The following is a 25,707-nucleotide window of genomic DNA, read 5'->3' as shown; positions in this document are numbered from 1 at the left end:
AACTCACACCCACATCCAGAAACGCGCGAATGTCAACAAACATCATCATATGGAAATCGCGCACACGTGAATGCAGGCCAGGCAAACGTTTTTTTTTTTTCTTTTCTTTTCGAATATATAGTGTTTTATTAGTTTTATTGCTCCGCTGTCGCGTCGCGTCGACTGGACTGCAAGTAATTCATCATCACTTGCACGCTAAATTTGCGAGTGCGAGTGGAAGTTGGGCTGATTTGCATGTGGAAGGGCGGCACAAATACTTGTACCAACGTTCTAGTTGAGGGATGTTGTTGAAATTGCGATTTTTTTTTATATTTTTAGTTAAAAGATGGCGCTGAAAGTCTTTAATCGCCTAAAGTTAGGCATCACGAAACAATAGTTTCGCTTTTCTTGCTACTAGCGACATCTAGTGGTGAGTGTTCAAATCACGTTACGTGATTTACAGCACCACGCTGACGATGTGATTTGTGCGATAGTGTCAACTTGTCAGAATAGTGTGAATGCAACAAATTCACTCAGAGTGTAGTAAAAAGCTGAGGATGTGACACACCCTTTTTTGTGACTTGAGCCAAGTTTCCGCCACAAATGTGACTCAGTTCAAGTTCAAATTTCAATTTTTCAAGCACATCACTCCTAATGGCACAAACACACTACCCTATACCACGTTAGAGATATAGATTTATCGTTGTTGTGTATACACAAACGATGAAAACACGTGAATGGCGTCGTTTCGTTTTTCGCGAACCGGTTTTTCACTCCGATGCCGGCAGTGCGCGCACAGCAGCGCATTCCAGATGCTATTTGCAAAAAAAAAGCATTTTGTTTATAGTTTTCGGGCGAAATTTCGCAACTGTTTATTGACGTTCTGACCTAAACAACGGCCTTGAAGGGAGGCGCGCTGAGCTACGTGTATTAACGACGATGGTGGGGAAAAGTGCGGTTCAAGATCAATGGGCAGAGTGCCAGACTTTGATTTTTGTTGCTGATATTTTTTCAAATTGTTTTCGAAATCAACTGATCGCGATTTATTTGAAGGTTCTAAACATTAAACTTATCAGACGCGTGTATGATCAGCGCGCCTGCTGGCAGTTCAATCTGTCACTTGTGCACGCATATTGCAGTTAACTCGTTTTAACGAAAAAGTTTTCATTTTAAAATTTTCTTTCGAAAAAAAAGTTTGCCTGGCTGTGTGTTCAAAAAACATGTTTAAATGTCGAAAAATAAAATAAAAAACACTCGAAAAAAAACCAACTAGCTTTAAGTCAAAATGGACGCGGCAAAAAAAATACTTATGTGTACTAGCGACTAAGATACCGAGCAAGAGATTGAAAAACGAAAAAGATTGAGGAAAATGATTCGCTTATGAAACCAAAATAAAACCGAAAGAGGGACTGAAAAACTCACACCATAAACGCGCGGAAACCGATGTTCGCAAAATGGACAGCAAAAGTGTGCGATTGTTTGTTGCAAGCAAAGTTTTGTAAATAGTTCGTCGAAATATCGAACGGAACCGTTATTCAAATTGAATAGTCGCTCCTTTCCTAGTCGTGTAAGTTCAGAGTATTTGCGTTGCGTAATTTATGGAATATTTTTTGGAAGCATTTCCTCTCTCTCTATTCATCTCTCTCTTAGATCCCAGGTAGTGGTTAAGGCCCTTTCTCCCAGAAAAAAATATATACTAATCTAATCTAATCTAATCTAATCAGACCCTAGCGCAGCCAATCTTTCGAAGGGATCCTGGAGAGTGCCTTAGGTTAGATGACGCCTAGCACTCTTCTTGTCATTTATTAACATTTGTAGTGCGCCATTGCATTAGAATGCATTGAAACATCACAAGCGTTAAAGCGGCCAGGCCTACTGCGTAAAGCCGTATCGCAGAGATGACTCGTAATTGGGTTGAGTTTGAGCACAGAGTGTTCGAACAACAACACAATCCTGAATCGACAGGGAGGAAGAAGCGTGGGGACACACCACCATACGCTCCGAGATTTGGTTGTATTCGTTGGGAGCACCATGCTAAGAAGGTTTGGTACTCCGGGACCCTCTGGGATGGGACATTGTATTTCCACGAATGCCCTGGACACTATTTGCCGTGGTTATAGCGCCACAACTCGCTCTCTGTAATAGTATTCCTAATTCCAGTCCACGCTCACCAAGTCGTCATGGCCTAGTGGTTAGCATTTTTGCTTACCAATCCAAAGGACGGGGGATCGAACCCCGCCTCGAGCGACTTTGATTTTTCGTTCATATTCATCAGTTCAAATTTCTGTGTTCGTAACTTTCTCGTTGGGAGCAGATGGGAATCGAACCCAGAACCATTCGCTTACAAAGCGAACACCGTAACCAGTCAGCCACGGCCGCTTCCCTATTTCTCCCAGAAAAAAATATATACATATACAAACACAGCTAGTTAAGGGAAGCCCAGAGACATGAGAAATGAATATCAAAATTTTAGTCGTTTAGAATTAGATTAGCGTGTAAGGTCCTCCCCCACTTAACAATACACGAATAATTAAAAATACACCAACGTTGATGTTATTTACACCATAATCAAAAAGTAGAAAGATACAAAGTAAGAATAAAATAAAGCTGAGCGCAGAGAGTGTATTTTGGTTAAAAAGTACTCATTTTCTGTTACCACAACTAACCTCAAACTTTACTCGAAAACGAAACAAACAAATGGAACCAGTAAAACAAAATCACAAAAAGGGACATCCAGGTATATGTTTACAAAGTAAATAAACACAAAACAAAACATGAAAATAGTTACAAAGTACGAAATATCGAAACGAACGTGTACAACAAAGCAGAGTCAATATATTTCCCCCGAAACCATATAGTTTGAACCAAATCTTAACGAAGAAAGTTTAATAATTGACTGAGCCGACTTAATAGTAACGTAACCCCACAACGCGTAGCATAGAAAGGCTGTTAGCTCCAAGTTACTTTAATTCGTTGACTAGATGTTTACCAACAATAAGAGCTGTTAACTTTTTAACCCTAAATTTGGTTGAATTTTGGTTTAATGGAAGATTTTGTGTACAAACAATGCGTACACTCTAATTCAAAGTAGATTTAGATTACTCAGTTTTCATCAAAACCGATTCTACTCGAAAATGAGTTAATGTGGCAAACTACTCATTTCTGAGTAGGTTCGGTTTTAAAACTGAGTTTTTTTTTTATTTTGCGAAAACTTCACCCGATTCTGGTTAACTTTGAGTGAGAGTGTACGGTGACATTACTCTAAACTAACGCCAACACACCTAAGAGATATTGAACGTTTAAAACACACCGAAAACTCTCACACACTAACGAAAATGAACCTCTACGTGCACTTCGTTATATCTGAGGCAAGCTTGGAAAATTCTGAAAGTCAAAAAGCAACGCTTTGAGAGGGAAAAGCTGAAAGAATTAAGAAAAGAAGTTACGTATTTGAATGTTATACACGAAAAATGAAAGTAAGAAGAAAAGGGAAAAACGCTAAACGAAAGGTGTGGCGAACGAGAGTTGAAAATCAATAAAACAAAGAACTGATTATTAAATATTAAGGTTGTTTTATATGTGCATATATGTAAGTTGTTGGGCAGAAGGTGGCGAAAAGAATCAAGCGAAGAAGGATTATTTGAAACGTGACGCAGAAAAAAAATCGGAATTACGCAGATTGACAGTTGGGGGTTACCCAGTTTAGGCTTGACATATCCCAAATTTTGGACGAAATCAGTTCTTATCCAAAATTGAGTGTGCTCTTGCTTTATTTATTTCATACACCATCTAAAATGAAAACTAGTCACATTTTCTAAAAAAATTACTGATTCAAAATCGATTTTGTTACTGAATTATGAGTAAATTTGATTATTTTTGGATGAGGGTGTAAAATTAACTTGGTTTTTTTATTTACTTATTTTTTGGAGGCATTCGATTTCGATTCAAATTTTTTATTCAAATTTAAACTGTAGGTATTTTTTTTCTTTTGTTCCAAATCAAGCTTATCTAATTAGTATATTATTTTCGCGCAAAAATCCTTCAACTATAAAAAATAAAACCACCGAACTAAGTAGAAGCATTGTGCAAAAAAAAAACCATGCACAATGTTTTTACCTTAATAACAAAAATGATCCTTCGGAAATGTTAAATTATGCCCTTAATCGGAAGCAAACCTAAAACAATCAAAATTTAAACAAACCCCTTTCGGAAATTGTTTCAGTGCCCTATTTATTAATAATGTTCCCCCTGTTAAGTGACAATTATATTGAATACACACACAGAAAAAAACACATCAATTTGCCGTCCCCTGTAGCGAACAAACAACACTATGTACTAAAACTCTAGAAACGTTTTCGTATGGGTACTAATCGAAAGTGGAAGAAAAGCGAATATATCGACTAGAGTTTAGCAAGTTTTTTGTTTTTTTAACGGCTTTTGAATTATATTTTTTCCCCAAATGGCGCGTTGCATCTCCCTTTTCGAAAATCAGTAAATTACTCGAACTTGTTGAAAAAGTTCAGCAAAATGCATTTAAAACACGCAAAATAATGAACGAGAACGTTACAAGACTAGCCGTGCGCGGTTGTTTTTTGACTTTTACTGATAGATTTTAAGCGAAAAAAAAGCAAAATATGAAGGAAAAGCACAGTTAAGAAACCTTAAACCAAATAAAGCAAAATAAGAAACAAAATATGAGACAAAGAAAGAGACAGTTAAAATATATACATAACTTTAGTACACAGATTTCAATGTGCAGCAAAATAATAATATCTTAAAGAAGAGGAGTGAGGCGAATGATTAAACAAAACGAATCGAAATTATGAAATGTCAGCAAAGCAAATACAAACAAAAAAACATAACAAAACAATTAATATGAAGTAAATAAACACTACCAGAGAAAGCAAAGCGATGCAATTAGTTGCGAATGAACTGTTAAACTTTTAGAAAAAAAAAACCGAAGCGGAAATAATGATGATACAATAAATGAAGGGAAGTAATGTAAACGAGAAAAAAGGTGTGACATGAATGAGCAGTCAAAGAAAGGGTAAACGCAGTTCTATCTACAATTAGAGTGTAAATCCTCACAAAAGCAGAGAAGCAGAACAAAAAGAAATCGATAATAAGAATATCTTAAACGGAAAAATAAAGTCTCCAAAATGTTGAAAACAAAACAAATCGGTATTTCTATGCTAATCAAGGTTTTCTTTACAGGATGAACCAAGACACTTTGAGGATAAACGAAAATATCACAAAAAAATCATAACTTTTGCAATTAAATACCATGCGTCTCCACCTCCCCGCAGAAACAAAAAACATCTCCAAAGCAATAAAACAAACAAAACGTAAATCTGCCGGCCCAGTTCAAAGCCCATTCATCATCCCTCCCGTGATGTCGCTTGATCAAACAAGTTGAGCGTTGGGAGCGCACCATTTGTTGGTCCATTATGAGAGCAAAAAATTGTGTTGGGATGCTGTGCGTCACATGTGGTGCGAGAGTCCAGTAATCGATATTTTCCACGTGACGTCATTGGTTCCACCGTAGACAAAGTCTCACGTGATTGCTTTGCACGACTAACTACTACCAGTGTAATTCTGTAATTTTGTCTGATTTAGTAGGGTTGGGTATGTTTTGTTTGACCTACTTGCAAAAAAAAAGTATGATATTTCAAGGTTGTTCTTGGATTATGTCAAATACTGTCAAATAATTACAATTCTATATTATTATTATTTTTTTTCGATTTTTATCAACCTTACTAGGGTGGTTCACAAAATAGTTTTCGACGCTTAACATTAAATGGAAATTCAAATTTCTGATAAATTCGATTCTTTTTTTCTTCGGTGATAGATTGCAAATTATGATAGTTTTTTTTTCACGAAAACTCTTCAAAATCGAGTATTTCATCATATGAAAATGTTTATAAAAATACGATATTTGTGATTTTTTTGTATTTTACACAAAAACTATATTTTTATGAAAATCCATTCAAAATCTTGTTCCGTTCGACAACCATTTTGCAAATTATGAAAATTTGTGTATTTTGGAAAAATACGGTTTTTGTGAATTCAAAGTATTAAAAAAAATGCAGTGTTATTAAAAATTACTTAAATATTTTTCGACACCCAACATGGGTTATGCAAATTATGTAAATTTGAGCTTTTTTTAAATGTGAATATTTGAGAATTTTACACAAAAACTGCAATGTTATGAAAATCCACACCAAATTTTGGCTTGTTCAACACCCTTTTTGCAAATTTTGAAGATCTGAGAGTTTTTTTTTTTTTTCAAATGTACGATACATTGTGAACATTTATTTTACACCAAAAACTATAGTGTTATGAAAATCCATTCACAATTATTGCAAATTAGGTTTTACACCGTGACGTCATTTGACAGCTCGTGTGCACTGTTTACATGGTCTTCGTCGATTGTCGATGATTTTCCCCGAACAAAATCGACGAGCTCGTTGAACTGTGCTAAGTCCATGTAAACAGTGCACTCCTTTCTAACCTCTAAATCGTGTCGACCCGATTTTTAGGTTAGAAATTTGACAGTTGGGCTGCACTGTTTACAATTTTTGCACGCGTGTCTCAGCGAAAATGTGTGTGCGTGTGCGCTCGTGACGTCACGCTGTAAAACCTAATTGTGAAAGTTGGAGTATGTTTGAAAAATACGGTATTTCGTTAAAAGTGTTTTTTTTACAAAAACTGCAATGTTATGAATTTCCATTTAAAATTTACACCCATAAAGCATTTATGAAAATTTCAGGTTTTTTTTTTTCATAAATACGGTGTTTTGTGAATATTTGAGTATTTTACATATTTCTACAATGTACGTCTTACACCCATACTGCAAATTATGGAAACTTAGGTATTTTAGAAAAATCCTGTATTTTGTGAATATTTTAGTAATTTACACAAAAACTGCAATGTTATGAAAATCTACTCTAAATTTTGCTTCGTTCGACACCCATACTGCAAAGCATGATAATTTAAATATTTAAAAAAAATACGGTACTTTATGCAAAATTTAATATTTCAAACAAAAACTATAATTTTATGCAAATCCATTCAAAATTTTGCGGATTTTCGAAATCAATATGGCAAATTATGGAAATTTGAGTATTTTTCATTCATCCATGCATTTTTTTGGATAACCAAATTGCAAATTTTTAAAATTTGATCATTTTCGAAAAATTGGAGTATTTTACACTCAAACAATATTGTTATAAAAATTAATTCAAAATTTTTCTCCTTTCGACATTCATATTGCAAATTTTTATTGTGGTTCTTTATTGTTTTCATTAAATACGGAATATTTCAGTATTTTACTCAAAAACTGCATTAATATCCATTAAATTTGTTGCGTCTTTCGAAACATATATTGCAAGTTATATTTTTTTAGTATTTTCGAAAAATATGGTATTTCGTAAATGTTTTGAGTACTTTCCAAAAAGAATGTATTGTGAAGAAAATCCAATGTTTGTTCGAAATTACGAAATATTAAGTATTTTCGAAAATTACGGTGATGTTGAAAACCGTAATGCAGAAAATCCATTCTATACATTTTGCAAATTATAACAATTGAACCATTTTTAAAAATATAAATGGTATCTATACAACACATTGTGTTAGAAACAGTTAGTTAGACCGTTTCAAATATTTTTAAAACTATAAATAAATTTGATTTTTTAAACATAGAAATGTTAAAACCATGGCTTGCCCAAACTGAAGTGTATTTTAAAATAAGATACCATGCTTTTCTATGAACAATTTTAGCATGGAGAAACATGGTTGTCTTAATTCAATAATAACGTTCAAATTAGAGCAAAATATGTTTCAGTGTGAGTGCGCACGCGATGAAAAACAATCCCCACGACTTTCTCCCCTTCCCCGCCGACGACGCCCTCCCGTGTCGAGTGGAGTAACCGCGGAGGAGAGTAAAATTTTACTCCACTTTATCTCTTGCTGCATGCATTCCCTGATGGTGGTATTGGTAACTAGCACACACTCACAAAATCTGATCAGAATTAATTCAGTGTGTTAGTAGCGTGGGTGTTATGTAACGCAGCATCCATCTTCTTCTGCCTCGCCGCATCATGTGACTTGAACAAATCTCCCATCGTTTCTGAAGGTAGCTTTCTTTTTATTGCACATTTCAGCACGGGGGAAATTTCTTTCATTGCAGACGATCATTGACAAACGAGGTGCATCAACTTCACTTAATCCACGACTGAAACCACTGATCAGTTATTCCAAAATTACATGACCGAGTCTGTACAACAGTATTAAATGCAAACATATTTAATGCCATCTACTGAAATTATCATTTTGGGATGCTTAGACTGTTCTTAAGCATTTAATTATCTTTCAACATGGGCACTACCAAGATATTTTTATGAGATAATATGTTATTAAAACATAAAAATTATGCAACAAGTTTTGACGAAATTTATGAAAAATAAATTTATAGCATTCAATACAAACTCAGTAGGCAGTGCCCATCGTGTGAAAGATAATTAAATTAAGAAAATTTTGAAGAAAGGCACTATTTATTTCAGGAAATTGGGCATATCTCTGCTTATATTGAACCAAAAGTGATACTTTTTTATGGAACTTGTTCAGAAAACTGTTTTCTACAATGTGATTGATTCTAAAATGTTTTAAAAAGTAATGGTGTTATGTGGTAGAGGATTGAAAAAATAATTTTCGGAATCTATTGGGTAGTAAACAGCTTATTAAATAAATAATCTATGTTTTGCATTGTTTAATGCTCAAATTTGTATCCGGGCAATGTGTTGCTGTTATTTCATAACAAATTGTACAAAGAAAAGATTTACTTTCGGCCGTATCGGGGTTTCCAGCTTGGATTTTGGGGTAATTTCAAAGAAAGCTAGAAATCTGGTAAATTTGGTTCGATTTTTTTTATTTGGAGGTCAAATATTGGTCACATATAGTTGGTTAGAGTCTCCAAGGCATATTCATAAGAAGTTTAAGTGATATCAACATGAATGCACCGATTTCTGTGACTTTTTCGAATAAATATCCCATAAAATCGAAAAATAATCTTCAAAAAAAAAAAGTTGCACTAGACCCCCCGACGAAATATTTCGGTATACCCCGCAAAATGTCGGGAAAGAGCCCTTCTTTCACGGTGCCAAATATCAGACATACCGAATTTTTTATCATTAGCTTGTTCTAAAAAACACACCGTGTTCTGTCAACCGTCCTCCCCCGGTTCGTTGGCAGAATAATTTCGTATTGTTTTTATTCGCGAAGAAATGCCGCCGAAAAGCGGGGCACTAGTGCGTGGTCATTCGGGGTTTTTGTTTGAAAATTTATTTCGGCGATTATGCAAAGAAAAAATATACCCGCGTGAAATATGAGCGCCAAAATACGCTTGATTTTTTTTTTGCAGTCGGTCGAACAGACGCCGAAAGGTGCGGTGCGGGCGGAATCGTGGAAATTTTCGAAGGAAAAATCAGCGCGTGATGCGAAATTCAGAATGAAAATTTTGGCGAGTGTTGGGGCTTTTGTTGCCGTGTGAACACAGCGAAAGAATGCATTGGAAGTAAACAACGAAATGTTGTCGAAATATCGATCAAAGATGCATGACAAAACCCAATTATTTTTAAAATATTTAAGAATCGTTCGAGTTTCAAAAACTGGATTTTACCATATCTGGAACAAACAGTTGATTTTATTCAAATTCAGGCCATTCCTCACAAACGTGTAAAAACATGTCAAACTTTCAAGAGCATCTTTTAAAATTTTTAACAGTTTGTAGATATTTTGATTTTCTTTATGTGTTTCTTTATTATTTATGGAAAATTTGCTACGAGGTGGAAAGGGTGTCTGAGAATCCAAAATTTCGCGTTACGTAATAAAAAAACGCTCCCTAAAACATTATTGGGTTCTAACATTGTTGAATTTAGATCAATCATAAAAGATTTACAAATTATTCAGTTTGCCCTAAATTTGATGATTGACTAGTTTGATTATAATTTAAGTAACCTTTTTGAAACGTGTAATAACCTGTCAAAAATACACTCAAATTTTTAAATATGTAGATTATATCCAATAATAAAAATGAGTCAATGATTTCGCTTGTTGATTTTCTTTTTTTTTCGTATAAAAATGGAGACGCACGGTAAAAACAAATTTACCAGTTCAAAATGTACACAAAATTAAGTTTTGCTGGAAAGAAAATGAAACTAAAACTTAAGGTGTCTTGGTTCATCAGTCAAATCTCTAAATCATGATAGCATCAGAAAACAAAATATTTAAATAACAATTTTTTATGACTAAGGTTAATTATTAGATTTAATTCAAGTATTTTTTAAGTCGAATTCTAATAACAGATGAAGCTTCGCTCGGACCATCGAACATTTTTATAGATTTTTATCATTGAAATATTTGAAATAATTTTAACCTTCAACTAACCGTTTTTTCGTCCATTCACAGACAAACATTCCCAAATCGCCGCCGGAAATTCTGATCGCAGATGACAACTCGTGCCAAGAAATCATGCTGAAACGTGATGAGCGTAAGTATTTTATTGACATTTAGTTACACACTTTCTATATTCCTAGTAACGTGCAACGCGTTTACATACTGTCAAAATGGCTCTTTTCAGCAGGGTTGCCAGATAAATCTAGGAATGTCAGATTTTTCAAGTGACAGCCGGATTGAAAATGATTTATTATCTGTGCCAGATTTTCACAGATCTTGCCAAATTTTCCATTTTCGACCAATTTCGGACAATTTTTTGTTTCTTTTTTTGTGAAAATATTTATTTTATTAAAAATTTCAAACTTGTTGAGGTCGAAAAATCAATTAATTTCTGAATTCGAAATCTGTTGAAAAATTTTGAACTAATTTATATTCTCCCTCACCTTCAGTGTTAATCATTATTGTAAACTTTCGTCCGCCAGATTTTTCCTGATTTTGTTCGGTACTTTGCAAGATTTTTTTCAATTTTGGGCTGCTTTTCGGAGAGTTCAGTTCCTTTTTTTATAATCTTTTTTTTTAATTCATTCCTGAATACACACTCAATTTAAATCACTATTTTTCTTAATTTTTTTCATTCATAGTGAAATTCACTCAAATCTGACCCCAGTAACTCATTACTGAGTAGGTTCGGTTTTGAACTAAGAGGCTTTTGACGAAAATTGAGTTATTTTAATTTAGCGCGTAGGTTTGCATTTGACTGATTGAAAAGAACTTCGAAATGTTTAGTTATGGATAAACGTGTATGAAGAACTGAGAATGGTTTCATGTTTGAACCATCTCAGATATGCGTGCACAATTGACAGGTGGTCGTTAAACTGCACGATTCTTTGAAGTTAAGTCAAGATAAAGATTTTAACCCAATTTATGTTTTCTCTTATTATTTTCTTACCCAGTAACCGACGAGGAGAACGGAGACCACGTTTCAATCCTTCAAGCAAATCCTATGCTGGCCGCCGACGTCCCCTTGACCGTCCGCACGGACTCGCCACCCCTCAGCCAGAGCCTTTCATCACCACCGTCGTCCCAAGGGGATGACTTCCTGATGACCGTATCGCCGAGTCTGCTGACGGCGTCCGATCTGGAGCTGTGGCGTGCCATCCAGCAGCACGGGCTGGATCCGAAAGCGATTCGTCCTCCGGTGAGTCCGGGCGATTCGGCGGCAAGCAACCTGCTGGCCGTGCTGGATCCGGCCATGGCCATCAGCCGGCTGCGCAACGTGGACGACGAGGACGAGCAGGACTTTGAGATGACCATACCGGTCAATGAGATATTGCAGAATAATCTCATTTGATTGTGTGACACGTTTTAAGATGATTTCTTCTTTTATTTTTTTAATCATTACGAAACAACTAAATATATTTTTCAAGCAACACATATAAAACTTTGACATAATTTAAGCGAAATTTCTCGAAACCAACAAACACAGCGATGAGTAAATGATTGATTTATTTTTTAGTAAATTTTTAACACATTTCTCGATCATTTCTGAAAGGCGAAAATCACATCTTCACAGCGAAAAATAAGAAGTTGATCAAATGCTCAGAAACTTGATACAAAAAGTATACTTTTCTTTCTAATACAAAAAAACAACACAAAAAGCGTACGCGTGATAATAAAGAATGGTCGAGTAGAGTCTTTTAGTGGTTAAGTAACTGTTAAATCATATTGTTTTTTCAAGATAATTTAATTTGTGTTGTTTATGGAACTCCAGAGTAGATTTTAGCGATTAATTTGTGTGTTTGTGCTTAGTTTAGTGCGTTCCACAAGTTTACAGCAATAGTTTCACATTTGTTTAATTTGGGTGTCGGTTCAATTCTACAAAATTTCTCTTTTGTAACGTAATAACAAAAAAAACTGAAAGAAAATTAGAGATATACAATATAACGCGAAGGTATGGCCAAAAAATCTCATTCACGGCCGGTCAGCTGTACAAACGTGCACAATTTGAAGAGAGAAAAAGAAAATCAGGTGGAGTGAAACCCGGTGCGCATTTACTACACAGCTTTCCTCTTTTTTAGATGAAATCAGCCAACGAAATGTGTACAAACGATTAGAATCTGTCTCGCTTGATTTTTTTTAGACATATATTTGTTCTTCATGCATCAAACCAATAAGTTGTGGTAATTTCAGCTTGTCCATAGCGGTGCGTAAGAAAATAGAAATTTTATTTTTTTGTAGAACTAACTATCAAGTACATTTCCACCACATTTTGTTTAAATTTGTATTAGCATTTTACGTTGAGAAACTATTAAGTCTTTTAAAACACCTCAAATGTACCCTGTACGGATCCCAATTGCCATTGGAAGAAGAAAATTGAAATCTATCAATATCTACCTTATAAGCAAACATTTTAGTAAGAGGCATAAAAAAGGATGAAAAAAATAAAATGAAAAAAAAAACATTTACAAATGCATGTATCAGTAGTGTGTAGAATTTGGTTATCGTATACAAAAGAGGAAATAAAGAGAATTTATATAATCATTAGTTATAAACATAAATGCATCTTTGTTTTATTATTGAGATATCACTGCAAACTATAAACTCGCTAAATTTCCTTAAGCGGTACGCATCTGAAAAGGAACAGAAACGTTTCTTAATTCGGTGATGATACGGAGTTATACCCACTCCAGAATGTTTATTTAGCAATTTTATGGTAATATATTCACATTTAGTTAAATTGAAAGTTTGCAAAATTAAGTTTAGATAAGTTTTATATAGAATTTCCAGAGTTATATAAACTTTTATACTAAGTAATTAGTAAACTATATATTCAATCCAAATTATTTTTTAATCAGTCAAGGATGCCTATTTGGAGATGGGAGACTGGATTAATGGTGATTTGTCAACAAATAACTTTATTTATGTTAATTTTTCGAAAGGTGTAAAAACTTTTTTTGCACCTCTCTTATTTTTGTAATAGTATTTGTTATATAACTTTTTAAAGAAAACATCTTTTCATGAGCTTTTTGCAGCAAAATGTTCGGCATGAGTTTCTAAACAAAACGTAGTACTAGGTTTATGTCAACATTAAATTGTTTACATGTTTCATCACAAAATGTGCATAGTGCCCAAGGGGTGTAAATACTTTTTTTACATACTGTAGAAAAAATGGATTTGCTTATTTTACTAAGGCTGAAAATTACAAACACTTAATAATTTTTAAACAATAAAATAATATTGATAACTCAGAAGTGCCAATCTGCAAGAAGGCCGAATCTCAAAACACTTGAAAATTTAACTGTAAACTTTTTGGGGCATGCCATTTTAAGGGAAATTTAATTTAAAGCACAAATATTTTTCAAAGTGTATGTCCGTCCGCCCCCTCCCCCACCCCACAAAAATGGGTCCGAAAAATCAGGGGAGTCTACTGAGAACAATCTAAAATGTCTTTTTCTGCATTGATAATATCATATTTAGCAAGTTTGGGCTTGTTTAAAAATATTTTGAACTTTTGTGGAATTACAATGTACAGCACCGCAAAAACTTTTTTTTCTAGGAAAAATAAAATTTTCGTCAATACTTAGAAATCTTGGAAATTAATTGTTGCAAAACAACTGGACAGGAATAATGCTTTTTAAAACAATTTTTTCATTCAAATGTTGATACCGTGGTCTGCAATTTAATTTTTATTGCTTTTTTATTTATTTTTTATCATAGTCGAGGGACATAAACTTCAAAAAATATTTGCAACGGCCTTATATGCATTAACCCAGAAGGGTCATTTTTCATTTAAAACAAAATATTTAATTTTTCGATTAAGAATCGAAAAGTACATTAAAATTCCCATAAAATTACATGATCCAAAATTGTTTACAGTTGAGCAGTTCTCTAGGATTTCGGTCATTCGATTTTTTTGTATTTTTTAATCCCACTGAAACTTTTTTGGTGCCTTCGGTATGCCCAAAGAAGCCATTTTGCATCATTAGTTTGTCCATATAATTTTCCATGCAAATTTGGCAGCTGTCCATACAAAAATGATATGTGAAAATTCCGTGGAAAATTCAAAAATCTGTATCTTTTGAAGGAATTTTTTGATCGATTTGGTGTCTTCGGCAAAGTTGTAGGTATGGATATGGACTACACTGAAAAAAAATGATACACAGTAAAAAAAAATTGTTGATTTTTTTATTTAACTTTTTATCACTAAAACTTGATTTGCCAAAAAACACTATTTTTAATTTTTTTTATTTTTTGATATGTTTTAGAGGACATAAAATGCCAACTTTTCAGAAATTTCCAGGTTGTGCAAAAAATCATTGACCGAGTTATGAATTTTTTAATCAACATTGATTTTTTCAAAAAATCGAAATTTTGGTCGCAAAAATTTTTCAACTTCATTTTTTGATGTAAAATCAAATTTGCAATCAATAAGTACTTTAGTGAAATTTTGATAAAGTTTACCGTTTTCAAGTTAAATCCATATTTAAGTGACTTTTTTGAAAATAGTCGCAGTTTTTCATTTTTTTAAATTAGTGCACATGTTTGCCCACTTTTGAAAAAAATATTTTTGAAAGGCTGAGAAAATTCTCTTTATTTTGTTTCTTCGGACTTTGATGATACGACCTTTAGTTGCTGAGATATTGCAATGCAAAGGTTTAAAAACAGGAAAATTGATGTTTTCTAAGTCTCACACAAACAGCCCTCCATTTTTCAATGTCGATATCTCAGCAACTAATGGTCCGATTTTCAATGTTAAAATATGAAACATTTGTGAAATTTTCCGATCTTTTCGAAAACAATATTTCCAAAATTTTCAAATCAAGACTAACATTTCAAAAAGGTCAAACTTTCAATATTACGCCCTTTTAAAATGTTTAAAAATTTTTTTTTTTAAATTGTTTATTATGATTTATGAAATTAAAGGATTTTTAATTCTAAATTTTTTTTATTGTTCAAAAATAAAAAAAAATACAACTCGAAATGAAATTGTTAAAATGTAAAAATACTGAAATTTTAACTGTTATTATGATTTATAAAATTTTAGAATTTTTAAATTTTTTATTTTAGAATTTAAAATGTCTGATTTTTTAAATTTTTGATTTTTTAAATTTTAGAATTTTTTATTGTTCAAAAATTCAAAACACTGAAATTTTAAGATATGAAAGGTAATTCTAAAATTTTAAGATGCCTAAATTCTAAATTTCTATATCTAAAATTCTAAGGCTTTACAATTCTTTTGATTCAATTAGGCCAATGCAAATATTTTTCAAAGTTTTTGTCCCTCGACCCTGGACGGGGTCGATGGGAGCTAAAACATAAATAAATATAAAAAATTTTCAATTTTCAATTTCAATTCGGTTTTATTGGTGAATAATCATGATACAATAAGTTCTTTTGCAATTCATAACAGAGTTTTGGAGTTCCTTTCAGCTGTGTGTTGAATCATAATCCATTTTGGAACAATTATTTCTATAACTAAGGCACTAACAAGAGCAAGAAAAAATAAAAAAACTTGCTAAAATTGCAAAGGAAAGGGGAAAGAAAGAGAAAAAGCTTATAACTAAATCACAGTATTTTATCCTTTGTAGATGTGCTTAATCATCAGCTCCCCGAGGGCCAGAAATTGCTCCGCCTTGTTACGGCAGGTCCGAAACCGCGTCATCATCTCCCCCGCGAGAGCAAAGAACTCCGGCAGGGTGAAGAGATCTTCCCCGGTGACTCCTTGCTGGGCCGCATCGCCGCTTCCGGCAGCGACCACGCTTGCAAACGACCGCCCCCATCCAGGAGGGACCGCTGGGTTGTCCGCTGGAACCGTACGCTGGCCAGCTGCAGGAACGGCTGCACTCGTACTTCGCTGAGGAGGGTGGGACGCTGCTGCTTTCTTCTTCCTCTTTTCCTGCTCCTCGAGGTAGGACTTGCGCGCAACGCATCCGCGGTAATTACCGGTATGGTTACCGCCGCAGTTCGCGCACTTTACGCGGCTTGGTTTGTTCTGCATCATCTCCAAGATCCGCTTTTCGTGGCAGTGCACACACCTCCGAGAGATGTGTTTCACCGCACTTCACGCAGCGGGGCGGGAGGTTGCAGTTCCGCGAGCCGTGGCCGAATTTCTGGCAACGGTGACATTGCGCTGCGTCCGTCGGATTTTTGGAGTAAAACCGCCAGTTTACCAAAAACCGTCCAACGCCTTAGTCCGCCGCAGGTCTTGAATTTTAACGGTGCCGCGGTCGAAGTACAACAGGTACAGTGTGTGTACCTGTCACGGTTGTCTTCCGCGAGAGGACTTTTATGTCTCGCGGCGTTATTCCGACACCCGAGAGGTGCTCCTTGAGGACGGAGGTCGGGCGGTCTTGGTACCCTGCAAGACGATCTTAACAGCGGTCTTCTGCACGGGGTCGAATGTGTAGAACTTGAAGTTTTACGCTTCAATTTCTCCACAACCAGGTCGAAGTTCTTTTGGTCAAATGTGAACACTTGCACTGACGCTTTACCTATTTTGAGGCAGTACACGAGGCCTTCCAGCTGCTCGTCAACATCGTCCGCCAACGTGTCCTAAACAAAAATTGGTGGTGGTCGTCTTTCCTTTGGAGTAATTACTTTTTTTGGCGTCGGCACTTTTTTCCGTGCACGACCATCGTCGTCGTCGTCGTCGGTAGTGCTACCGTCGGTGTTGTTGTAGCTGCTTTCATCGTCACTCAGCCTCGCGAACTTGTTACTGGTGGGAATGTTGGCGGATGTTGAAGCGCCATCGGTCGACGGATTGCCGGAAGTAGCTGAACGGAGCCTTATAGGGCTGCGATCCTGGACGCGGTAATTAGCGTGTAATAACTTCGGGTCGAATCCTTTGGCGCTCACACTCCCCGGCGCGATGGCGGTCGACGCGGCGTTGGTTTGTTTACCTTTTTGCACACGGCCGGTAGACGAACTTCGCGGGTTTTTCGAGGCCGCACTCGAACTGCCACGGCCACGGCCGGCCCTTGGCATGCTGGTGGAGCAAACTCGCGGCGAATCACGGTAAATTACGGCAAAAAAAATCGGAAAAACGATGGAGCACTTAGCACTTGACTGCTGCTTGTACTCGTGCGTACACGGAGGGGAATATAAAAAATTTAATAACAAAAACATTTAAAAATATGTGTACCAACCTTAGTGTTTTATTAGAATTTAACAGTTCTGCTGCAGGATCTGAGGATCTGAAACCATTGCAGCGGAGGTACATATTTCTACGTTTAGGTGAGTGCTCTATGAGGGAAAATGCATTTTCAAAAAAAACCCTAATTAGTAATTCGAAAACTCCTAAATTCCAAAATTGTAATATGTATTCCTATGATTCCAAAAATTCCAAAATTACAAAATCAAATAAAATACTTTTAGATAAATCCATAATTAAAAAATCCTAGAAAATTTTAATGTAATGAATTTTTAAATTTTTAAATGAAGCTAATTTTTAAATTTGGAAATCTAATTAACTTAAAAATTTATATGTATGTAGGACCTTCTACAAAAACTAAATTTGTAAATGAAATGATAAAAAAAAAGTTGAGTTTTTCGATGATTTTATTCGAACAGAAATAAATACAGACAGATTCGATGTGTCATTTATCTAACAATTAATTGAATTAAGTTTTGTTTTAAGAAAAGATTTTTTTTTTAGTTTGAATTCAGTAAAATTCAGGCTGTGATAGAACAACAAATGAAATTCTCAGTTGAGTATAAAACTAGCTTATATAACAAAATCGCAGTATAAGAGAAGAAAAAACAGTCTAAGCAAAAGAAACCCTTAATAACAATATCACCCTCCCTCCCTCGTCACTCCTTGGCATCGCCAATCCCGTCCGCGTTGATCGCGTACATGGCTTCACTCTCCGGAAGGCACGGCGAATCGTAAATCTTGCACACTCGCGTCTCACCCCGACCCTTGCGCAGGTAAAGCCGCGTCGTCGAAGCGTGCGCGATTATGTGACCTCCGATGGGCTTCTTCGGATCCGGCGTAAACATGGCGGACGCGTCCACCTGGGCCACAACTTGGTTCGTGATGATGACGGCCACACCGAATTCATCCGCGAGACGGAGCAGCATCCGGAGAAATTTACCGAGGTTGACTTGACGCGCGTTGAGTTCTCCGCGGCCGGCGTAATCGGTTCGGAAGAGGGCGGTTGCGCTGTCCACGATGAGCAGGGCGTAACGGGATTCGGCCATCATTGCGGAGGCCTGCACGAGCAGTTGCATCTGGTGGTCGGAGTTGTAAGCTCGGGCATAGGCCACGTTGTCCAGGACGTCGGAACCGACCAGTTTGTAGCGGTCGGCAACGGCTAGCAGTCGCTCCGGCCGGAAGGTTCCTTCCGTGTCGATGTACAGACACTTGCCTTCTCCGCCGTTTTGACTGACCGGCAGCTGGCAGGTCACGGCCAACGTGTGACAGAGCTGGGTTTTACCCGTTCGGAACTCTCCGAACAGCTCGGTGATGCTTCCGGTTTCGATTCCTCCCCCAAGCAGCTTGTCCAGCTCCTTCGAGCCGGTGGTCAGTTGGATGATCTCCGAGCGCTTCTGGTGGTACTCGGTGGCAGTCGTGAAGCCCAGCGGAACCAGCTTGGACGCTTCGAGGATGATTTTGTCCGCCTTCGCCTCGGAGATTCCCTTGATGGCGATGAGTTGCTTTTTCGGTGCGAAGGCCACCGACTCCACCGTGTGAAATCCGGCCTCGCCGAGCTTCTTGAGGTCACCGCTGGTGATTCCGTTGCCCTGTGAGTAGTGGACAGAAATCATGAAAGAACCTGTTTTGGATTCGTCAACTGTCAACACAAACCTCTAGTTTACCGATCAGAATCGGACCGTAGTCGTCCTCCTCCTCCTCGACCGTTGGGGCCGCAGCGGCCGCGGTCTTTTCCTTCGCCGGTTTCTGCGCTTGCTGGGCCATTCTTTGAAAGACTTGAACGGAACACGGAACAAAAGTTTAGTTTAGCAAGTTTAACTTCTGTTTTGATTTTACCCGCGCACTTTCCGATCTTCAAACTGTCACAGTTCGTCTACACGTTAAATGAAACTTGTTCATTTGAAAATTGATTTCAGCTTGTTGCATGCAAGTTGGTCGTGACTGGTCTACCAAAACTGCGAGAAATTTTCTCATTGATACACTCTGGCTGTAAAACGCACACCTTTTTTTTTTTTTTTTGTTTCTGTCATACGACTGCTAAGACCATAGTTGGTCCATCTCGCAAAACGCACACCTTAATTTGAGTTCGATTCGATCAGCTGTTGGTGTTGTTGTTTTATGATTTGCAACAAAATTGCAAAACAAAGCGATTGCATCGCTCATTGTGCGACTGATAAACCGTGATAAGACAGTTTATTGTCCCCGTTTCAAAGTGGCTTATTATCAGTTTTTAGTGTCTGAAGAACTACACCGTTTTTGAGGCAATTTGTAACGCGAAAGGTAACAAAATTCGCTTGCAACATCAAACTTTCTAATCGCACTAATCCGCTAGGCCCCCGGAAATGTCCTCCCCTCGCAAGCTGACCATCCTGTACGGCAGCCAGTCCGGCACGGCCCAGGACCTCGCGGAGCAGATCTGGCGCGACTCGAAGCTGTACCACCTGCGTGGTTCCGTGGCCGCCATGGATGAGTACGACATCGGCCAGCTGATCGAGGAACGGTTCGTGGTGCTGGTCTGTTCGACGTACGGCCAGGGCGAGGAACCGGACAACATGAAGCGTTTTTGGCGGTTCCTTTTGCGGAAGAGTTTGCCGCTGGATTCGCTGCGTGGAATGTGGTTCGGAGTGCTCGGGTTGGGCGATTCGCGCTATCCCAAGTTTAACTACGTGGCGAAGCGACTTCACAAGAGGCTGCTCCAGCTCGGGGGGCAAGCTATGCTTCCGGTAGGGCTGTGCGATGAACAGCATGACCTCGGATATGGGGCCGTCTTTATGCCGTGGATCAACGACTTTTGGAAGCGACTGGAGGAGTTGAGTCCGATTCCGGATGGGTTGAAAAAGTTGGATGAGAGTCCTCGCGAGTACCGGTGGACGGTACGACGGTCGGAAGAACCTGTTGTGGAACAGGAAGAAGTGGACATGTACGCCGACGTCAAAGTGGACAACGTGTTCGTTTCGGAGGTGGAGAAGAATCGACGAACCACGCCGGAGGATCACTTCCAGGACGTGCGATTGATTACGTTTCCGAGGAGAGACGCGAATTGGACTGCGGGTGACGTGGTCTACGTTAGGCCGCACAACTCACCGGAGGACGTAGATCGACTGTTTGAGTTGTTCGAGGAACATGGACTAAATCTGCACAAGGACACGGTCATCACGGTGGAAGCGATCGATTCGGGTAAGCATTTAACGTTAATCTTTATTCATCAAACATCATCATCCTGTTGCCACCCGTCTTCGTCGGACAAAAACCGTCTCTTGCCGGCGGTGTTCATGTACGGCCGGTAGACCCACTCCGTGTCGGCCGCCTCCAGCTCGTCCAGCGTGCCCAGCTTGATCTGGTACAGCTTCAGCTGGAAGCGCGGTCCCACCTCGGTCATGACCAGCTCGCGTTCAACCGTCTTGAACGTGTGATGCCGGAAGCTGATGTAGTCGTCGTGGTTGGCGAAGGTCATCACCCGCTTCGACTCTTCCTTGGGCACCGGAAACAGGTACTTCAGGATCGACATAGTCCGTTCGGCCAGTTTCGTTTTAAAGTTGTGGAAGATCAGGTGCGGCTTCTGCTCGCTCATCGGCCCTATGTCCGGAATGTCGTGACGCATCACCACCCCCGAAAGGTTGAAGCACGCCGTCGGCCCGTACGGCAGGTGGCAAATGATCAGATTGTCCGGAACGCCCCGGTGCTCGTGAATCACGATGAAATCCGTCACGTTGTTCGCCCGGCAGGCGTGAATCAGCTGCTTCATCTCAAAGTTACCGCGGTTCATGCGCTGTGCGTTCGGAAAGATCAACCTGATCTCCTTCACAAACTGCTTCAACTTGGCCGACGGATCGCGCGAGGTCGTAATCATAATTTTTGGATCCTCGCAACCCGCGAACCGATACTCGTCGTCCTGCGAATTGGCCGTATTAGCCCCACCGCTAATCCCTCCAATCTCGGCCGCTCGCTGCGGTCCCGCATCGTCCCACTTGAGCTTGTCCTGAAGCTTCAACGCGTCCCGTTTCAGGTCTCCGTGGATCGGCGTGTGGTCCTCGAGGGCTTTCTTGATTTTGGACTTTTTGTCCTGCAGCGCCTTGTGTTTGCCCTCGGTCGCCTTCCGGAACAGGTACTCCCGGCGGAGACGCGCTTGGCGACGCAGCATTTTGCCTTTTATTTGTGGAAAACTTTACAAAAAACTGGAAAATTTAACTACGTACGAACACGCGCGATCACAAAAATTTCAGCATGCTTTTGTTGACAAACGTGTTTTGATTTGGCGAGAGCTGTCAAGTCGGTAGATATCGAGCAGATTTTGTTTCGAGCAGGTACACGCTGAAACGTTTTGACGAAAGCGCGTAAACTCACGTAAACTAGTTTTTACTCTAAATTAACAATTCATATTTTATGCAGTTAGGCATTTTAACAGTTTTTAACTATATCGCAATGTTGGTCATATTGAATTTTGTTTAAAATGGTGATTTTCAAAACGCAATAATAGAACAAAGCGAAACGATACTTTTTCCTCTTATCAATTCTTGAATTTGGCATTAAAATCAGAAAACTGACCAAAAATGATTCTGTAGCAAGCGTCGTTGTCTAATCTAATCTTATCTTACACAAACGCAGCCAGTCCGATGAAAGCATGCTGGAAAGTCTTGTGATTAGATTACGCCCCAAGCACTTTTCTTGTCAATATTAATAATTGCAGTACATCCGAGAACACCCGAAAATGTAATGCAAAAATTAAATCGGCCAGCCCTACTACGTTGTGTTTACCGCAGAGAGGATTCTGAGAACGGATCACATTTCACAGAATCTACAGGGGAGGAAGGATACGTGGACATACCGTACCAAACGCTCTTAATTACATTTTTATATTTTGTATGTAGCATGTGTTTAGTGTAAAATATAGTGTTGTTCAGCGATCGATTCTGTAGCAAGCGTCGTTGTACGGCTTTATACAATATTATGACTAATTCAAGCAATTTTTATTCCTCTTCTTCCAGAACTCCCCGTCCCTCCCATCCTATCCAAACCCCTCCCCCTGGGCCGCCTCGCCGCCCAGTACTGGGACCTCACCGCCATTCCCCGGGCACGTGCCTTCGCCGTCCTGGCGCGAACCTGCCCCAACGAACTGGAGCGCGAAAAGCTGCTCGAGTTTGCCAGCTACGAGGGCCAGGAAGAGCTGTACTCGTACGCGAACCGGCCCCGACGCACCATTCTCGAGGTGCTGCGTGACTTTCCCCATGCGTGCGATTCGCTCACGCTGGCCGCCCTCTTTGAGCTGTTCCAGCCGATCAAACCGCGGGCGTTCTCGATCGCCTCGGCGGCCGCGAGCGGAAAGTTGCGCATTTTGGTGGCGGTTATCGAGTACCGGACGAAGCTGAAGGAACCGCGGCGGGGGCTGTGCTCGAACTGGCTAAAGCGACTCGAAGTGGGGACGAAGCTGAGGATGTGGACGAGGAAAGGCACGTTCCAGCTGCCGAAGGATGTGGTGAGTTTTATTGATCTTCGATCAACGTGTATGAATGACAGCTTGAGTGTCAAATATACACGCTTGCATGAGATAACTCAAAATTTATTTTTTTCAGACCACCCCAATCGTTATGGTCGGTCCCGGCACGGGACTCGCGCCCTTCCGGGCGGTTCTAGAGGAACGTGAGCTGTCGGTGGACGCCACCGGTCCGTTGGTGCTTTTCTTCGGCTGCCGTAACGCCCATTCGGATTTTCACTGCGAGGAAGATCTGCGACGCATGGAACGGTCCGGTCTGTTGACGCTATTTTGTGCGTTTTCGCGAGACCAGGAGGACAAAGTGTACGTACAACACTTGATTCGGAAGCAGGGAGATCTGCTCAAAAAGCTGCTTGTCGAGCGGAATGGAGTGTTTTTGCTGTCGGGCAGTTCCAAGAACATGCCGGAAGCCGTTTGCGAAGCACTGGGTGAAGCGTTGGGAGATTCGGCTTATGTTGAGGAAATGAAAAAGAGCGAGCGATATCAGGAAGAGACTTGGCAATAGAAAGAGCTTTTTATTTAGACTAATTGTAATACAAAAGGCTTTTCTTTACTCGGTGAAGCCCCACACTTTCAAGCTGCCCGCGTCCCGGCGTCGGTCGTTGGCGTCTTTGTCGTCACAAGCGTACGCCAAGATGTACTGCTTCGGGTGCCAGGCGACGGTGAAGGTGGCCGCGTCAACGGAAATGTCCGCCACTTTTTCGCCCGTCTCGGTGTCTCCAATGTCGATGATCAGATCTTCGCTGGCCGATGCAAGCAGCTTTCCGTCATGGCTGAATGAAATGGTTCGCACGGGCCAATCCAGTCTGGAGAACACTCGCAGGCAGGCCAACTCTTCGGCGTCCCAGAGGGACACCAAGGCGTCAGCCGAACCCGTGGCAAAGTACTTCCCCGTTGGGTCGAACTCAATGCAGATGCACGTGCTCGGATGGGCCTTTAGCACCTGTTGCAGGTTCAGATCCGGGTAGTTCAAGATGTGCACGCAACCTTGGCCATTCGTCAGGAAGAACAGGTCGCTACCGTTGCTCCAGGCGATCTCATTCACCTCGAACGAAAACTGCTCCTCGGCCAGAATCTTGTGCATCCGGGCGTCGATGAACGTCACCAGATCTTCCTTGTTGCCCACGGCAATCGTGTTCCCGTCCGGAGACCAAGTTATGTTAATGTTCTCCCCCTTGGTGTTGATGATGGTGGCACATTTGCCCACGCGGGCGTCCCATATCCGCACCGTCTTGTCCCCGCTGGCCGTACTCAGCAGGTCCGGCATGGACGCGTGCCAGCACAGCTGATCCACGGAACCGGTGTGGCCACGGTACGTGCTCTCCTTGTTCTAATGAAAAGACATCGTTTAGCAGACACCCTTCAACCGACCTAAGCCGAAAACTTACCAACCGCTCCCGGTCCAGCGTGAAAATGACCACCGACTTGTCAAAGGAACCGGACGCAAGCCGTTTCCCGTCGCAGTTCCAGCCGACGGAGTGAACCTTGGCGCTGTGTGCTTTGGTGGCTTCGCGCGTTTTGTTGTGCGTCTTGAAGTACTCCTGCAGCTCCTCGACCTGCGTCTTCGGCGAGACCATCGTGTGGCGGAGTAAATTTGCGGGGAAATTATTGACCTTTTGCCGGCGAAAAAGACGCGCACTCTGTTTTGAAGTGATGAACTTTGTTGATGTGCGGCTTTGTGACGTTTGAAGGCAAAACAAACGAAGTGCTCGAAAAAAGTTTTTTGAGCAAAAAACGAGTAGTTGTGTTTGAACGTGTGGGTAACTGCTCTTTATACAGGTCTAACTAGATTTTACTCATTTTACCAAGGGGAAAACCACTCTGCTCATTGCCCGCCGGTAGGCTGTGCCCAAAAATTGCCCAAACGTGCCCGAGGGTGCCCGATTGAGCGATGAAGCCAAGATAAAAAAAAACATAGCTTAGCAACCGTGTTAAAATGTTTGTTTGTACAATTTGTCAATCCTGTCAGTGTTCGAGTTATTGGTTTGGCTTAGATTAAATTAATTTCCAGTTTTAATTCACTGGAATAATTCTAGTATTGCAAAGATTTCTTATTTCTTTATTGGTAAGAAGCATTATGTAAGCTAAAGAATTTATTTGATCAGAAACTTTGTCTTTCCAGAAAAAAAAATGAAGCAAGTCATTCTACTACTATTAAGAACTGATCACAGCCAGCTCACCCTTTTACTAAATATATCGGTGATGACCAAAAGCTGGTTTCAGATCTGTTCCACGTGGCCGAAAAGCCCTGGACAGATCCTGGACATGGTCGAGTTCGGCATCAAGCAGTACAAAAGCCTGCAGGACTTTAAAAGCGAGAAAATCTCAGCCTTCATCAAACCCGTGATCGTGTACAAGTGGAAAATCACCGAGGAACTGCGCCGAATTCGGAGTCTGCACCTGGTTCCACATTGACAACGTGTCCACGATACGGCTGCTGGGCCTGGAACACGTGCCAAGAAAAAAAAAACAAAATCTCCATCATCGATACCATATCAATAAAATTTTAAGAAAAAACTCGTGTTTATTAGAAACAACAAGAATATTGAAATTTTACTTGAATCAAAGGGCTGATTTTACAATATATGGCAATATTCCAATGATCAACAAGGTTACATCTATTTCAACATAT

General features: G+C 39.5%; 5 protein-coding genes across 5 annotated transcripts in view; 2 read left to right on the top strand and 3 right to left on the bottom strand.

The window, feature by feature from the left end:
- The window catches only part of LOC6035230 (protein similar), a 186,812-nt gene extending 173,823 nt beyond the window's left edge, over window positions 1–12,989 (top strand). The window contains exons 11-12 of the mRNA XM_038248399.1: window positions 10,444–10,525; window positions 11,385–12,989. Of these exons, the coding sequence (XP_038104327.1) occupies window positions 10,444–10,525; window positions 11,385–11,782 (480 nt within the window). The 3' untranslated portion in view covers window positions 11,783–12,989. The remainder of the gene's footprint in view (window positions 1–10,443; window positions 10,526–11,384) is intronic.
- A 5,148-nt stretch (window positions 12,990–18,137) lies between these two features.
- LOC6035228 (DNA repair protein RAD51 homolog 1) lies at window positions 18,138–19,430 on the bottom strand. Its single transcript, XM_001845406.2, has 2 exons — window positions 19,238–19,430; window positions 18,138–19,173 (listed from the first exon to the last, which is right to left on the bottom strand). Exons 1-2 carry the CDS (start codon window positions 19,346–19,348, stop codon window positions 18,241–18,243), a joined length of 1,044 nt encoding a protein of 347 aa, XP_001845458.2. The 5' UTR covers window positions 19,349–19,430; the 3' UTR covers window positions 18,138–18,240.
- Window positions 19,431–19,643: 213 nt separating this feature from the next.
- Window positions 19,644–23,604, top strand: LOC6035227 (NADPH-dependent diflavin oxidoreductase 1). Its single transcript, XM_038266658.1, has 4 exons — window positions 19,644–19,864; window positions 19,917–20,761; window positions 22,570–23,057; window positions 23,155–23,604. Exons 2-4 carry the CDS (start codon window positions 19,927–19,929, stop codon window positions 23,578–23,580), a joined length of 1,749 nt encoding a protein of 582 aa, XP_038122586.1. The 5' UTR covers window positions 19,644–19,864; window positions 19,917–19,926; the 3' UTR covers window positions 23,581–23,604.
- Window positions 20,763–21,820, bottom strand: LOC6035229 (U3 small nucleolar ribonucleoprotein protein IMP4). Its single transcript, XM_001845404.2, has one exon. It carries the CDS (start codon window positions 21,723–21,725, stop codon window positions 20,790–20,792), a length of 936 nt encoding a protein of 311 aa, XP_001845456.2. The 5' UTR covers window positions 21,726–21,820; the 3' UTR covers window positions 20,763–20,789.
- Window positions 23,557–24,758, bottom strand: LOC6035226 (THO complex subunit 3). The gene is made up of 2 exons (XM_001845403.2): window positions 24,464–24,758; window positions 23,557–24,405 (listed from the first exon to the last, which is right to left on the bottom strand). Exons 1-2 carry the CDS (start codon window positions 24,650–24,652, stop codon window positions 23,626–23,628), a joined length of 969 nt encoding a protein of 322 aa, XP_001845455.1. The 5' UTR covers window positions 24,653–24,758; the 3' UTR covers window positions 23,557–23,625.
- Window positions 24,759–25,707: the final 949 nt, after the last annotated feature.

The sequence above is a fragment of the Culex quinquefasciatus genome, chromosome 1 (assembly GCF_015732765.1).
Source record: "Culex quinquefasciatus strain JHB chromosome 1, VPISU_Cqui_1.0_pri_paternal, whole genome shotgun sequence".
In the NCBI taxonomy this organism is placed as follows: domain Eukaryota; kingdom Metazoa; phylum Arthropoda; class Insecta; order Diptera; family Culicidae; genus Culex; species Culex quinquefasciatus.
This window is presented reverse-complemented; position numbering and strand designations above follow the sequence as displayed.